General features: G+C 47.8%; 1 protein-coding gene across 4 annotated transcripts in view; it reads left to right on the top strand.

Moving 5' to 3' along the window:
* Positions 1–3,908, top strand: part of NR5A2 (nuclear receptor subfamily 5 group A member 2) — a 137,785-nt gene extending 133,877 nt beyond the window's left edge. For 3 of the 4 annotated variants that reach the window (XM_055319511.1, XM_055319509.1, XM_055319510.1), the window contains one exon: positions 507–2,204. In XM_055319511.1, the coding sequence (XP_055175486.1) occupies positions 507–754 (248 nt within the window). In that variant the 3' untranslated portion in view covers positions 755–2,204. Of the gene's footprint in view, positions 1–506; positions 2,205–3,740 lie in introns of those variants that run through there. The other variant, XR_008663686.1, reaches the window with a different exon arrangement.
* The last annotated feature ends 10,252 nt before the right edge of the window (positions 3,909–14,160 follow it).

Consider the following 14,160-nt stretch of genomic DNA (forward strand, 5'->3'; position numbering starts at 1 on the left):
AGGCTTTCAGAATCATTTAGAAAATGTCAAACAGAAACAAGAACCCTGTCACTTTTTATTAGAATTAACTACATCATACCCTGGACACAGATTTCACCTTGGGTCAGAAAAATTAATACAGAATTATATGAATTGTGTAATATACTGGGTTAAGATAGGTCTTTCTCTAGGGACTCATTTGCTGGCAATATATTATGATCCCTCTACTTTAGGAATCCTCAAACCTTCCCTTTTGTAAGATATGAAAAGAGTTGACCTTGCTCGAAATCCATTGGTGTCTAATTGATTTGAGGTATATGCAGAATTTCAACAAGACATTCTCCTAAAGCTCTTTTGTGATCCTTTTCCCAGGAAGCTTGGTGAGTGGGGCTTACTGAATATTCAGCAGCATATAAAGTATGCTTTATGTCAGGAGGAAAATACATCCATTAATTGAACACACTGCTGTGGTAAACAGGAATTAAAATGCCATTAAAATAGCGTGCCTTTTTTTTTTTTAAATCCAGATGTCAAAAACCTTGAGAACTTCCAGCTGGTAGAAGGTGTCCAGGAACAAGTCAATGCCGCCCTGCTGGACTATACAATGTGCAACTACCCACAGCAAACGGAGAAATTTGGGCAGCTACTTCTTCGACTACCTGAAATCCGGGCCATCAGCATGCAGGCTGAAGAATACCTCTACTATAAGCACCTGAACGGGGATGTGCCCTATAACAACCTCCTCATTGAAATGTTGCATGCAAAAAGAGCTTAGGTTGCCAGCCCTCGAAGCTCTGCTTTCAAAACGAAAAAGATATTGGGAGGGAGGGAAGAGGAACAGGAAGAAAGACAGAAAGGAAAACAACAAAAAAAGAAAAAAAGGAGGAAACAATACTCTGAACTGCTCCAAGCAACACTAATTAAAGACTTGGTGTAAGGATATTGAGTTTAAAAAGGCATAATAATCAAATACTTAATAGCAAGTAAATGATGTATCAGGGTATTTGTATCTGCAAACTGTGAATCAAAGGCTTCACATCCCCAAAGGATTCCACATAAAAGACATTGTGACTGGAGTGGATTGAACTCACGGGTGGATACCGACACCATAGCAGAATAACAACGGACGGAACTATTCTTGTATATTTAAACCGATCTCCGCTGTGAAGAAATTTAGGAACTGATCTGTGTTATTAATTAGGCTTATACAGCAGGGGATTCGAGCTTACAGAAATGCCTCCATGGTTAAGCTGAACCAAACTCAAAAACCCATCAGCTGCACCTGTACTAGCCCTTCCTTCCCTCTTCCTTTCAAGGACCCAGCACCTTCTGTCCTGTGATCATGGGCTTGTGCTCAGCCACACCCACTAGTAGCTCCACCAAATCATGAAAAGCCTAATTTTGAATGTCTGTGTCTTAGACCTGCAAACAGCTAATAAGAACAGTCTAGAATAGGTTAGCTTGCCATTTTAAATATGTTCTGGTTTGTTTTGTCATGTGTTCATAATGTCAAAAAAAAAGTAAATTAGAAGCAGGCAGTATCCCTCTTCTGATCTTATAGAAGCATTAATCAATATTAAGGGAAAGGACTACAAACCTAAAGCAAATGCTCCATAGCTAAGGCACGCTAGACCTTAATTTCTGCTACTGTTACTGAGATGTGGCTTTGGCGTCGTCCGACTTCATAGAAATCTCTTGCCGGAAGGCTTGTTAGGGTACCTCCGTCTTTTTAGCCATCGACGTTTGTAGTTCATTTAGAAAGAAAACCCAAAATGTATTTTACTGGGATGTCAAGTAGTCACCGTGCTAAGTAGTTTAAAGCCGAAGCATGTTAAGCTATGCAAAAGGAGAGGAAAGGGTGAGCTAATAAATTGCCCCAAGTTTCCTTGCTTGTTGGTGATTGAACGTCCCCTAGGCGTAGAACGGCAGCGGTGATGCTCACATATGGACTTGGAAGGATGCTAAAGCAGTTCCCACCTTCCCCGAAAGGGAAAGGAAGAGCGTGATACTGACCTGAGTCCTAGACCAAAGTCTGCTCTAGAACAAACACTGAAGGACAAAGAATTGCAAAACAAATCCTCCAAAACAACGTTAGCAGTATTATTGACACGCAATGCCACAGGTATGGAAGTCTTGCCTTATTTCACAATTCCGAGAGGTAGCTGTGCAGATGTGGATCAACATTGGTTTGAAATAAAGTATTAATACTTTAAAGTCAAATAAAAGATAGTGTTTACATTCTTTAGGTCCTGTGGGGCAGTGGGGGGGGGGAGGGCGGGGAACCGTGATATGACAAAAAAAATAGCGAAAGCAGTAATTTCCTTAATGTTATTTTTCTGATCGGTAATTATTTTTAACAGTGCTTAATTATTGTATGTCGTGAGACACTAAAATCAACAGCGGGAATCTCATTTAGACTTTGATTTCTTTGAGATTATCAGCGGCACAATCACTTGTTGTAAAAACTGTAAAAACTAAAAGTATCTCCTAGTCCCTTAATTCTTTTCATAAATGTTTCGGGCTTTTGAATAGTTTATTTATATTGTATATCATAGTTTCAACTGTAGACAATTACGATGCTAATTTATTGTTCCTTGGTTTCACCTTTGTATAAGATATAGCCAAGACCGAAGAAACCAAATATATGTGTTTACTGTAGCATGTCTTCAAGTTAGTGGAACATAGTTCAGGGACAGAGAAGGGTCTTAATGAATTAAAAGAATCATTCACTTGATTAAATGTCTGTAAATCTTCATAATTCTTGCTGTAGTTTATTTAATATCTATTGTAAATTATGTGACTCGGAGTTTCCTCTGTTTTCAAGTAAATTTACCAAGGGCGGAGTCTTACCTGGTTTCCTTTACAAGCGTTGTAAGTTGTATACCAAAGATATTAGTTAGTACGTCTGTGTGTACAAAAAGGATTATTTTATTATTATTTTTTAATCGCCTCTAATATTCGTCCGCGTGAAGGGTACACATTCGCTAAGCTGAAGTGTCCACAGCTCCTCGTGCAAAGTCTCAGTCACCTGTAACCGTGGCTCAAAGGACAATGAAACACAGCTGATCAGAGTCCGTGTCCAAAGCATTCAGTAGCCTGGTGGCCTCCTTACTCTCCCCAGTTAAAACCCCCCCACTGGCCAGAAGACCCATGGAGGGGAATGGCTGTCGTCGACAGTTACCGAAAGTGGCGCCCTCTATGTGGAACATGGGTGGCGGCAATTATGAGATCCGTGGAATAGTTATTTGGAGGGTCTTTAGCATTGCAAAAAAAACCCAAAAAACAAAAAAACAAAAAACAAAAAAACCCACCCCTAAATAGGTTGATTCTGAAAGTCCGTGTTTTCTTATTTTAAATAATAACTGTAGTACTCTCCGCTGAATATTAAACCTAAGAAATGTCAAATATACTGGTATGTTGTTGACCCAGCAAATTCCATCCTGAGTAGGCCTAGAAAGACGAGCAACTCGGAGAGTCGCATCCACACTCCTGGTGACATCAAGATCGGAAGTCGATAAAAACAAGAACGCACCTCGGCCACCGGGCTGTGGCCCATCCAAAGTTGGCAAATGAAATTTCTCTAGTGTCCATTGTTAACCAGTCTGGAATGAGACATTTTCTTTAGCAACTGCCTTATCAATCATGGGATTTATTAGTAAAAGCAGACTCAGATAGAAGCGTTTTCGGCTTAGCCTGGTTTATTATAGTTGGTCTTTGTTTGTAAACAGACAATCTGTAATGTCTGAACGTTTGTATTACAGATCTGCAGCTACCTTGGACCTGAATCCACGCAATGTTTAGAGTGTGAAGTCGGTTACTTGTTGGCGTTTTCTTACTGTATCAGTGAAATACATATTGTCATGTCAGTTCTTGCCAGGAATTTCTCGACAAAATGGATTTTTTTTTCAGTATTTCAATAAATATTGATATGCCCAGCCTGATCATTTTTAAAAGTTTATATGCTGTCCTCATTCTACGAGAGACTGAAGCTCCTGAGCAGTTAAAATACTTGACTAGGCGTGGAGTCCAAAGAATTCCACAGGAACAGACCACGTTCCCCTCTCTAGATAGTAGCTAGGGTAGTCGTGCCCTTGGTTCGATAGTCGAAGCATTAAACAGTCTGTGCATCCTCTCTCTACACACCAAATAAGGCATTTTACATTATTTACTGTGGTAACGGATTGGCAGGAAAATCTTTTTTTTTTTTTTTTTTTTTTTTTTTGGGCAGGAAAATCTTTTAAAGACACTTAACTTTTTGTCTACCCTGTGCCCTAAAAACTACCGAGGGATCTTCAGAACAGCTCTATCTGGTATTAGTATGATCTTAGGGTTTCTTGCTCAGAGCGAGAAACTAGCCAGTGATGGAGCAGGGATTTCAACCCAGGTATTTTGGCTCCAGAATCCACAATCTAAAATGCTTCCACCACACTGTCTCTAAACCAGGGTGACACTTAGGATTTGCTTCAAACGGAAAAGACGGTGGATAAAATCAGGCATTGAATCACGGCTAAGTGTACAAATACCGGTAACGTGGAAGCCTAAAAGCCTTTTTTATGTTTTCTGGAGTTTAACCCTAAGAAGTAACATGTCTATTTCCTAGAAATTAGCCTTCTTCGGCACCATTGAGTCCTTTGGGGATGTTTAAAACAAGAGAATACATACAAAATCCATTTGGAAATAAATAAATACCTCTATTACAAAAGTATAGAGAGAGAGGCAGAAACACAGGCAGAGGGAGAAGCAGGTTCCATGCAGGGACCCCGACGCGGGACTCGATCACGGGTCTCCAGGATCACGCCCTGGGCTGAAGGCAGCACTAAACCCCTGAACCACCCAGGCTGCCCGGAAAATAATAATATATAATTGTATATTTTGATTCTGCAATTTGGCAAGAGCCACAAGACAATACGCTTACGAAACACTGTGATGCAGGGAAAGCTATCTTCTCTCCCACCACGTCTGCCGTCCCCAGCTAAGCAGGAGTCCTCCTCCCTCTGCCACGAAGGTGCTGATTTTTCTTAGGGTCCATCAAAAAGATACCAAGGAGTCGGATTCAAAACACCCCACTTAGGGTCTGCTAGATGACGGAACTAAGACTTTGAAGCAACTAATGAGTGGCCTATAAAACGCATCTCCCTCATCAACCTCTTACCAGGAAGAACTTTATTTAAAAAAAAAATGCTTGCTGACATTCCATGGAATATGAAAACACGTGTTCGTGTTTACTTGAGCTACAACTTACATGCAGAAAAGTGCACATTTAGATGCATTCTTACATACGCATAGCCCAGGTAATCATCGCAGGTCCGCGTCCAGCAGGAATAGAACGTCAGTTTTTTCAATGTTTTTAGAAGTGGTTATACACATTTTTTTTTTAAGATTCTATTTATTTATTCCTGAGAGACACAGAGAGAGGCAGAGACACAGGTGGAGGGAGAAGCAGGCTCCCTGCAGGGAGCCCGGTGCGGGACTCGATCCCAGGACCCCGGGGTCATGCCCTGAGCCAAAGGCAGATGCTCGACCACTGGGCCACCCAGGTGTCCCAGTTATACACACTTTTTAAAAATTTGGTGGAGACGGAGTTTCCCCAAAGCCCAATCCAGCAGCCAGCAGAGGTCATCCCGATGAGAGCAGAGGCCCCACTCCGTCACCTAGAATAACACTCACGAAGTTGCTAAATCCATCAGTATGCTGGAGCCCCTAAGAAAAAAGTGGCCCACGCTGATGGGCGTTTGATTGTTATATTTGATATTGACAATAACTTTGAAGAGGTTTGTACCTTTAACTAAGTTTGACATCCAGTTTGAAACCATCTCTGATGTATATTTTTATGAGAAACATGTGGAGAGTTTGCTCGACATAACACAGGTCAAAATGCTACGATACTTAGCGATCTTGACATTTCCCTGGGATAATAAGGACCAATTTTCCTTAACACTGAACAGGAAGTGTATAGTTGAGTCACTCAAAATAAATACTCTTGCACTCCTTTAACTGCTGCACACAGGCATTTGTTATATGTTAAGTTAGGAATTAATAATTTGGTGACATGTCAGGCAGTAATTGTGGTTGGTTTGTAGAAAAACTTAAGAACCAATCTATGAAATGTTGCGTGTTTGATTGTTGCTGGAAAAGAGGAAAAGAGGCAAAAAGAAGTGTAATTAGACTAATCACTGAGTGTCCCCGATACGAGTTTGACACTAAACCACCAAGAAACCGGTAGACTCGGGTGTGCTGGACCCTCTACACCGACTTGAGCCGAGGCCAGTGTCCTCCAGACCTCAGGCTGCCCGGGACGGATGGCGGAGGCCAGGCCAGAGGCCCTGGGACCCCGGATCTGAAACTGTCCTCGGGACCGTACCAGTCAGGGACCCCCGGGGGGCTGGGCCCAGGGTGTGACCCCAAGGTCCCGGGACCGAGTCCCGCACTGGGCTCCCTGCAGAGAGCCTGTGTCTCTGCCTCTCTCTGTGTGTCTCTTGTGAATAAATAAATTTAAATAAAAAAAAAAGAGGACCACCCCAGTCAGAAAGGGCCAGAAGGAGACCACGTGTTGAGACTTGATTTGCACCTGGTTCTTGAGCTTGATGGGCCACAGATGGCGACCCCGGCCTCGCCCGATCCCGCAGCGGCCTGCGCCCCTGTCGCCCCGGCTCAGCTCTGGGGGCCTCAGGTCCGCGGGGCCCAGGCCTCCAGCACTTGAGCCGCGGGGCTCGAAGCCGCCCAGGTTCCCCACAAGCTGGGCCAGGCCTGCTCTCCTCCTGCCCCTCTGCCCGGACCCCCCCGATGGGCCCTCTCCTCCCGGCCCTGCAGGTGAGCTCAGGCCTCGGGCTCCACGGCCTCCGGTGACCCTCTGGTGCCCCCCTCAACGCCCTGCAGGCTCGCGCCCCAGCGCCAGTGCCACCAGGGCCGAGCTCGTGGCCCCCTGGCCTCCAGGCCTCCGAGGCCCGCTGTCTTCCGGAAGAACGTCCAGCCTGCCCGCTCAGACCCCCCTCGGGCCTTTTGGGACGCGGCACCCCCTTCCCTACTCAGTTCCCCAAGTGCACCAACCGCCCTGAGCTACTTGCTGCCCGGACACAGCCTGCTCCTTCCTGCCGGGGAGCTTCTAGGGCGTCCCCCGGAGCCTTGGCAAACTCCCAGCGGCGTGGAGAGAGCTTCCCGCCGCCCCAACCCTTCGAGGCCCCTCCCCAGCCAAGCCCAGAGACCCCATTTCTAGGCCCGACGCCTCTGACGTTTCTCTGCCAGGGTCGCCGCTGTCCACGGTGAGCCTGGGGCAAGGACAGTGCCTGGAACAGCTCGAAGCCACTGGTCGGGCCAGAGAAGAGAGCAAGGCCGCACAGGGGCTCCGGGGGGGACTGGGGACACCGCTCCCGTCTGTCTCCTTGACCCCAGGCGTTTGGGTGGGACCCAGACCGAGATCACCTAGCGCCCCTCCAACAGCTCATCCACCCAAGCTCCGTGTCGCTGATGAGTTCCGTGTGTCCCGCAGGGATGGCTGGCACGTGTGACTAGGCCTCGACCGCCGTCCCGAGCGTGTGGTCAATCCAAGGACGGAGGCAGCGAGGGTGGCATTACCCCCTCGGCCCAGGCGCTCGGGTCGTGGACACCATCGGAGGGAAGAGCGGCAAGAGGCAGAGGAAGCGGGGCCCGCGGCCCCAGGGAGCAGGCCCCGGGGTGGCTGAAGGGGTAGGGGTGGCAGAGCGGGAGTTGGGCACGATGCCAAGAAGAAAAAGGTCTAGAGTCAAAGCTTTCCAAAAACGAAGCCGTTCCCCCAAAGCTGGATTGACGGCGGTGTGGGGGGCCGGGGTCCCCCCCAGTGACGCTCCACAACTGACCGCGCGGCCCGGCCCAGGGCTTCGGGAAGGCTCTTTCTCCTCACTTCCTCCCCCTCCGGGAAAATGTGCTTGTGTGTCTGGAGTCTGGGCGCATGAGGAGACCCTGACGGGCAAGATCCAGCGGCTCCGGGGGCCCCGGCACGTGCCACGGGAGTGCACGACGCTCACTGGAGTGTTAGGTCTGAGGCAGCCGAGAGATCCCAGCTGCCAAACACGTGAGACCAGCTCGTCCTCGCGGCAGGCGGTGGCTGGCGACCTGAGAAAGGAAGTGTCTACTTTTTGAGAAATGCCATCCGCGCGCCCCGAGCTCCTCCACCCCCTGCCGTGGAGCTCGTGGCCGTGGGGGTGCTGGTTGTGCCGCGTCCGCCTCCTCCGGGGCGGCAAGGGGCCCCCGGGCCAGCGGGGCTCAGCCTCCAGCCTGGCCGGGCCTCGCTCCCCCGTCCCGTGCTTCCCGCTCTCCCCGCCATCGGGCCAAGGGAGCAGGTGGAAGAGGCCTCGCCAGAAAAGCCCAGCGCAGCCATAAAAAAAAAAAAAAAAAATGAGTGGGAAATATCAGAAAGGGAGACAGAGCACGAAAGACTCCTAATTCCGGGAAACGAACTAGGGGTGGTGGAAGGGGAGGTGGGTGGGGGTGGGGGTGACTGGGTGACGGGCACTGAGGGGGGCACTTGACGGGACGAGCACTGGGTGTTATTCTGTATGTTGGCAGATTGAACACCAATAAAAATAAATTTATAAAAATAAAAAAGAATCTTAACTGGAAGAAAAACAATTTTTGATTTTTTAAAATTCAAATGCAATTAATTAACACACAGAATGTATTATTGGTTTCAGAGGCAGAGCTGCGTGGCCCAGCAGGCCCGTGCAACATCCGGTGCCCGCGCCCTCACGAGCCCTCCCGCATGCCAGGCACCCACTTACCCCACCCTCCCAGCCCCCCTCCCAACAATTTATTTATTAATCCAGTATTTCTCACCTGAAAAATAGCAGCTGAGCCTCTACTATGTGCCAGGCAATGATGTAGTTAAGGAAATGCATTCAAAGGACACATACGAGGGGGCCTGGGTGGCTCGCTCAGTTAAGTGTCCGCGTCTAGATTTCGGCTCCGGTCACGATCTCAGGATGGTGAGACCGACCCCACGTCGGGCTCCAAGCTCGGCTGGGAGTCTGCCTCTCTCCCTCGCCCTCTGCCCCAACCCCAGTTCGCTGTGTGCACGAGCGCTCTCCCTCTCTCTCAAATAAATAAATACATCTTTCTTTAAAAGAATAATTCATGAAAACAGCAGCCTCTGCTTACATGCTACCAGGCATGACACACTTGAGAGCCATCTTGTCGCCCCAACATCCTTCCCGGACACGTGGCCACCAGTTAGACGCTACATTTCCCCCCCTTCTGAGCGAGGTGTGGCCCCGCGACCTGGACTTTGGCCCTTATCCATCCCCCCTACCCCCTGCAGCTGGAGGCCAGGTGAGGCAGCAATCCTGACCCCCAGGGGACCGAGGAGCAAGAGGGTAGGAGGACCTGGGTCCCTCGGGGGCCTGCTGAGTGGCATCCGGCGACGAGACTTACGTAAGAGAGAAACACACTGTTCTTAGTTAAGCCACGGTACTTTGGGACCCTGAAACTCAACAGCAGTTGAACAGCGTGGCCCAAGTCGTAACGCTGCTGAGGGCCAGCGCGGGGGTCCACGCAGCTCTGCGGGGCTGGACCCCAACGATGAACCTCTTTGTTAGCAATCGGGCCTTCCTGAAAGCACAGACCTAGGCGTCTTGCAGGATTGACATTCATCCCACAACACGAGCATTCTCTTTAGTGTTCAAAAGAAATGGGGGGATCCCTGGGGGGCTCAGTGGTCTAGCGCTGCCTTCAGCCCAGGGCCTGACCCTGGAGACCCGGGATCAAGTCCCACGTCGGGCTCCCTGCATGGAGCCTGCTTCTCCCTCTGCCTGTGTCTCTGCCTCTCTGTCTCTCACGGATGAATAAAATCTTTAAAAAAAAAAAAAAAGAAAGAAAGAAGAAAAAGAAAGAAAGAAAGAGAAAGAAAGAAAAAAAAGAAAGAAAGAAAGAGAGAGAGAAACAATGGTGGCAAACACATTTTTTTTTAAATTATGGCACCAAAATCACAACATTTTTCTTTTCTCAACAAGAGCCTGAAGAAGCCCGGTTCTAACCGCCGAGAGCTGAAACAGGTGTTGAGGGCTCAGTGCCTGGGGAACAGCCTCCACCTAAACATTGTTTGAGTCTCACAGAAATGAGAACTGAGGGTGAAAACTTTCTTCTGTACACCATCTTTTTTTAAAAAATAAGATTTTATTTATTCATTATAGACAGAGAGAGAGAGGCAGAGACACAGGCAGAGGGAGAGGCAGGCTCCATGCAGGGAGCCCCATGTGGGACTCGATCCTGGGACCCCGGGGTCATGCCCCGAGCCGAGGGCAGACACTCAACCACTGAGCCACCAGGTGTCCCGACACCTTCAGCCTCCTGTGTAGGAATTCGTCACCCCTCATGTTTGTACCCAGTAAAATACGTAGACATTTAGACGTCGTATTCACTTCCTCACCCCAGGCGCCCCCATTCTGCAAACCACCTTGACAGGAAACCTCCTCATAATCACCACCTCTTGCCCAAATTTTAGTCCTGACCGTGTTGTAACTTGAAGGGCTATACCCTAATTTTCTTAGAACAACGTTTCACTGGTAGCTTACCTCTTTATCACAAAACGACTCGAAAGACATCCTGTGTGCATTCATTTTGGAGGATTGCGTGACTCCAAAGCAATAATGTTTATGAAGAAAAAGACGTTCCGTGCTTGACATTTCTACTCACACCCCACTGCCGAAGGCCCAGTTACAAGCATTCACTATTGAAGGAGGAAAAAAAAAATCTCGTTAACTAAATTCAACTTAAAAATTATGACAAAGAAAAAAAAAAGTCTTGGGGCTCCTGGGTGGCTCAGCCGGTGAGGCGTCCGACTCTTGGTTTCGGCTCAGGTCGTGATCTCAGAGTCGTGAGATTGAGCCCTGTGTCAGGTGGAGCCTTCTTTTTTTTTTTCTTTCTTACATTATTATTATTATTATTAATTTAACTTCAATTAATCAACAAATAGTGTATTGTTGGTTTTGGAGGGAGAGGTCAGTGATTCAGCACTTGCACCGAGCACCCGGCCCGTTGTACGACGCGCCCTCCCGGACGGGCACCCGCTTCCGTCCCCCTTCCTACAATCAAGAGTCTCTTATGGTTTGTGTCCCTCTCTGACTTCGTCTTGTTTTATCTGTTCCTTCCCTTCCCCTATGATCTCTGTTTTGTTTCTTAAACTCCACATCTGAGTGAGATCAGTGATAATTGTCTTTCTCTGATTGACTTATTTCACTGAGCATGACACCCTCTCGGTCCATGTGGAGCCTTTTGAAGATTCTCCCTCCCCATCTGCCCGTCCCCTCCTGCCCCTAAAAACAAACAAACAAACAAAAAAACAAAACAAAAAAAAATACACTTGTCCAAGGATTTTCCCCAGAAACAAATCAGGATTAGCAAAAGCTCTCTGCTCTGGAGGTGGAGTGAGCTGCTATAAATAAGTGTGGAAACACGTGTGCCATTGCCCCCGAGTGTTGCCGTAACAGGTTCTATCCCCCCCCCCCCGCCCCCCCGTCCGTGGCCTTGTATTATTCGAGTGTCAAATGTTCCTCTGGCCATTGTGTGGCCTGGATTCAAGCCAGGCTCCCTGGGCACTGCCGGCCGGGGCGCCCTCAGCCTCCCCCTCCCTTAAGGGAGCCTGAAAGTGTGTGACCCCCTGTGGGATGTGACCCCCCGTGGGAGGAAGAGGAGCCCGCCCCTCTCCTGACTCGGCTGCCCACACGCAACCCCCCAACCCCCGGTGTCATTATGAGAATCGGGCCAAGGAGGCCTAACCAAGAAGGCCCGTGCGGAGCGCTGGGCCCTCGCCAGTGAACGCTGCCCTGTCTGCACGCCCCAGCCCTGCAACGTGGCCCGAGTGGGTGGCAGGGTGCGTGCTGCACGCCTCCTAAGGCCTCACAGCTGGCCAGTGGCCGCGCCACGACCCAGCCCAGCGCCACCTGAGCGCAAAGCCCGGCCATTCAACCACAGAGCCGTGTATTTTATTTTGGATTCATACAGAATCTATGAAAATGTGGAGAGAGGAACGGCCGAAGTTCGTGTCCACTTCATCAGCATAACTGCCCGACTCTTTGAGGCCAGTCTCCCTTTTCTCAACTTTAGGTGAAATAGATTTATAAAGAAAAGGCAAGGAAAGTTAGCACGTGATTATTTCACATCTTTAAAAATAATCACATTGGGGCGCAGCCTGGGGGGCTCAGCCAGTTAAGCGTCTGCCTTCGGCTCAGGTCATGATCTCAGGGTCCTGGGATCGAGTCCCGCACACATCGGGCTCCCTGCTCAGTGGGGAGCCTGCTTCTCTGTCTCCTGCTCCCCATTTGTGCTTGTGCTCCCTCATTCTGTCTCAAATAAATAAATAAATAAATACAGATCTAAATAATAATAATGATCATTTCTTGGGGGTGGGGGTGCCTGCATGGCTCAGTCAGTTAAGCTTTGGACTCTTTTTTTTTTTTTATGATAGTCACAGAGAGAGAGAGAGAGAGAGAGAGAGAGGCAGAGACACAGGCAGAGGGAGAAGCAGGTGGGATTCGATCCCAGGTCTCCAGGATCGTGCCCTGGGCCAAAGGCAGGCGCCAAACCGCTGCGCCACCCAGGGATCCCTAAGCTTTGGACTCTTGATCTGTGCCCAGGTCTCAATGGCAGGGCTGTGAGTTCAAGCCAGTTATTGGGCTCCGCACTGGCTGTGGAGCCTACCAAACTAAAATGATATAAAATAAGTGAAAATGATCCCTTTGGCATAACCAAGCACAAAAATGAAAGTAGCTCAGTGGTATCTACTTCTCATCCCTAGTTTTCTGTTTGTTTACTTTTGCTTCATTTCATTTTCATTTTATTTATTTATTTTTTCATTTCATTTTAATGTAAAGAGAAGTCAAAGGAGGATCTGGTGGGGTTTATTCTTAAAATAAGAATATTTTATTCTTGGGATCCCTGGGTGGCTCAGCGGTTTGGCGCCTGCCTTCAGCCCAGGGCATGATACTGGAGTCCTGGGATCGAATCCCACATCGGGCTCCCTGCACGGAGCCTGTTTCTCCCTCTGCCTATGTCTCTGCCTCTTTCTCTCTCTGTCTCTCATGAATAAATAAATAAAATCTTTTTTTTAAAAAAAGAATATTTTATTCTTATTTATTAAGAATATTTATTCTTATTTATTCTTATTTATTAAATAAGAATATTTTATTTATTAAATAAGAATATTTTGGGATCCCTGGGTGGCGCAGCGGTTTGGCGCCTGCCTTTGGCCCAGGGCGCGATCCTGGAGACCCGGGATCGAATCCCACATCGGGCTCCCGGTGCATGGAGCCTGCTTCTCCCTCTGCCTGTGTCTCTGCCTCTCTCTCTCTCTCTCTGTGACTATCATAAGCAAATAAAAAAAAAGAATATTTTATTCTTTATTCTTATTTATTAAGTAAGAATATTTTATTCTTCTTTATTCTTATTTATTAAATAAGAATATTTTATTATTATTTATTTTATTCTATATATTTTATTCTTATAAATATAAGAGAGAGAGAGGGAGAGGCAGGTTCCCCTCTGAGCAGGGAGCAGGTGGCCTGAAGCACCCGGGCGCCCCCCTGGTTTATTTTCAACACCACAAGGCAGACGCCGTATCCAGCTATGCTGGTGCCTGAAATGTTCTAGTCAATGAGAATTTTAGGGAAGGGGCAACATTTAAATTTGGACGCCACTTACGAAGGTCTAAGAGGCTGAGCAGTAGGGGACTACTGACAGGTGCGAAGTGGCAACTAGTGAGCCAGGGGAGATTCACAGGACACAGGACACATCAGAGACCAGAAAACACGGGCGTTGAAGGGACAACAGTACGAGCTCAAAACATGGAGGGATTTGGAAAAAGGAGGAGAAAAAAAAAAAGAGGTGGGATGAGGACTTTACACTGAGTAAAGAAAAACATGTCATCTAGGGTCAACCAGAAAACGATAAGAAGTGTCATTCTGTTTCCTAACATTACAGCTGTCATTGCATTACCTCATTCTGTGGAAAACTGTGGCCAAATAAGGTATCAATGTGTTGGGAGTTGATATCAAGTGATTTTATATATATGTAATTTTTTTTAGCCCTGCAGAAGCATCCTCAGAACTTCCTGCGTTTATTTTCACGAGGTGCGCAGGAGCTTAGCTGGCACTCGGCGAGTCAGAAGAGGGGGGTTTCCATCCAGCTTTGATTTACGATCCACAGAGATGCCAATTT

The sequence above is a fragment of the Nyctereutes procyonoides genome, unplaced genomic scaffold (assembly GCF_905146905.1).
Source record: "Nyctereutes procyonoides isolate TBG_1078 unplaced genomic scaffold, NYPRO_anot_genome, whole genome shotgun sequence".
Lineage (NCBI taxonomy): Eukaryota > Metazoa > Chordata > Mammalia > Carnivora > Canidae > Nyctereutes > Nyctereutes procyonoides.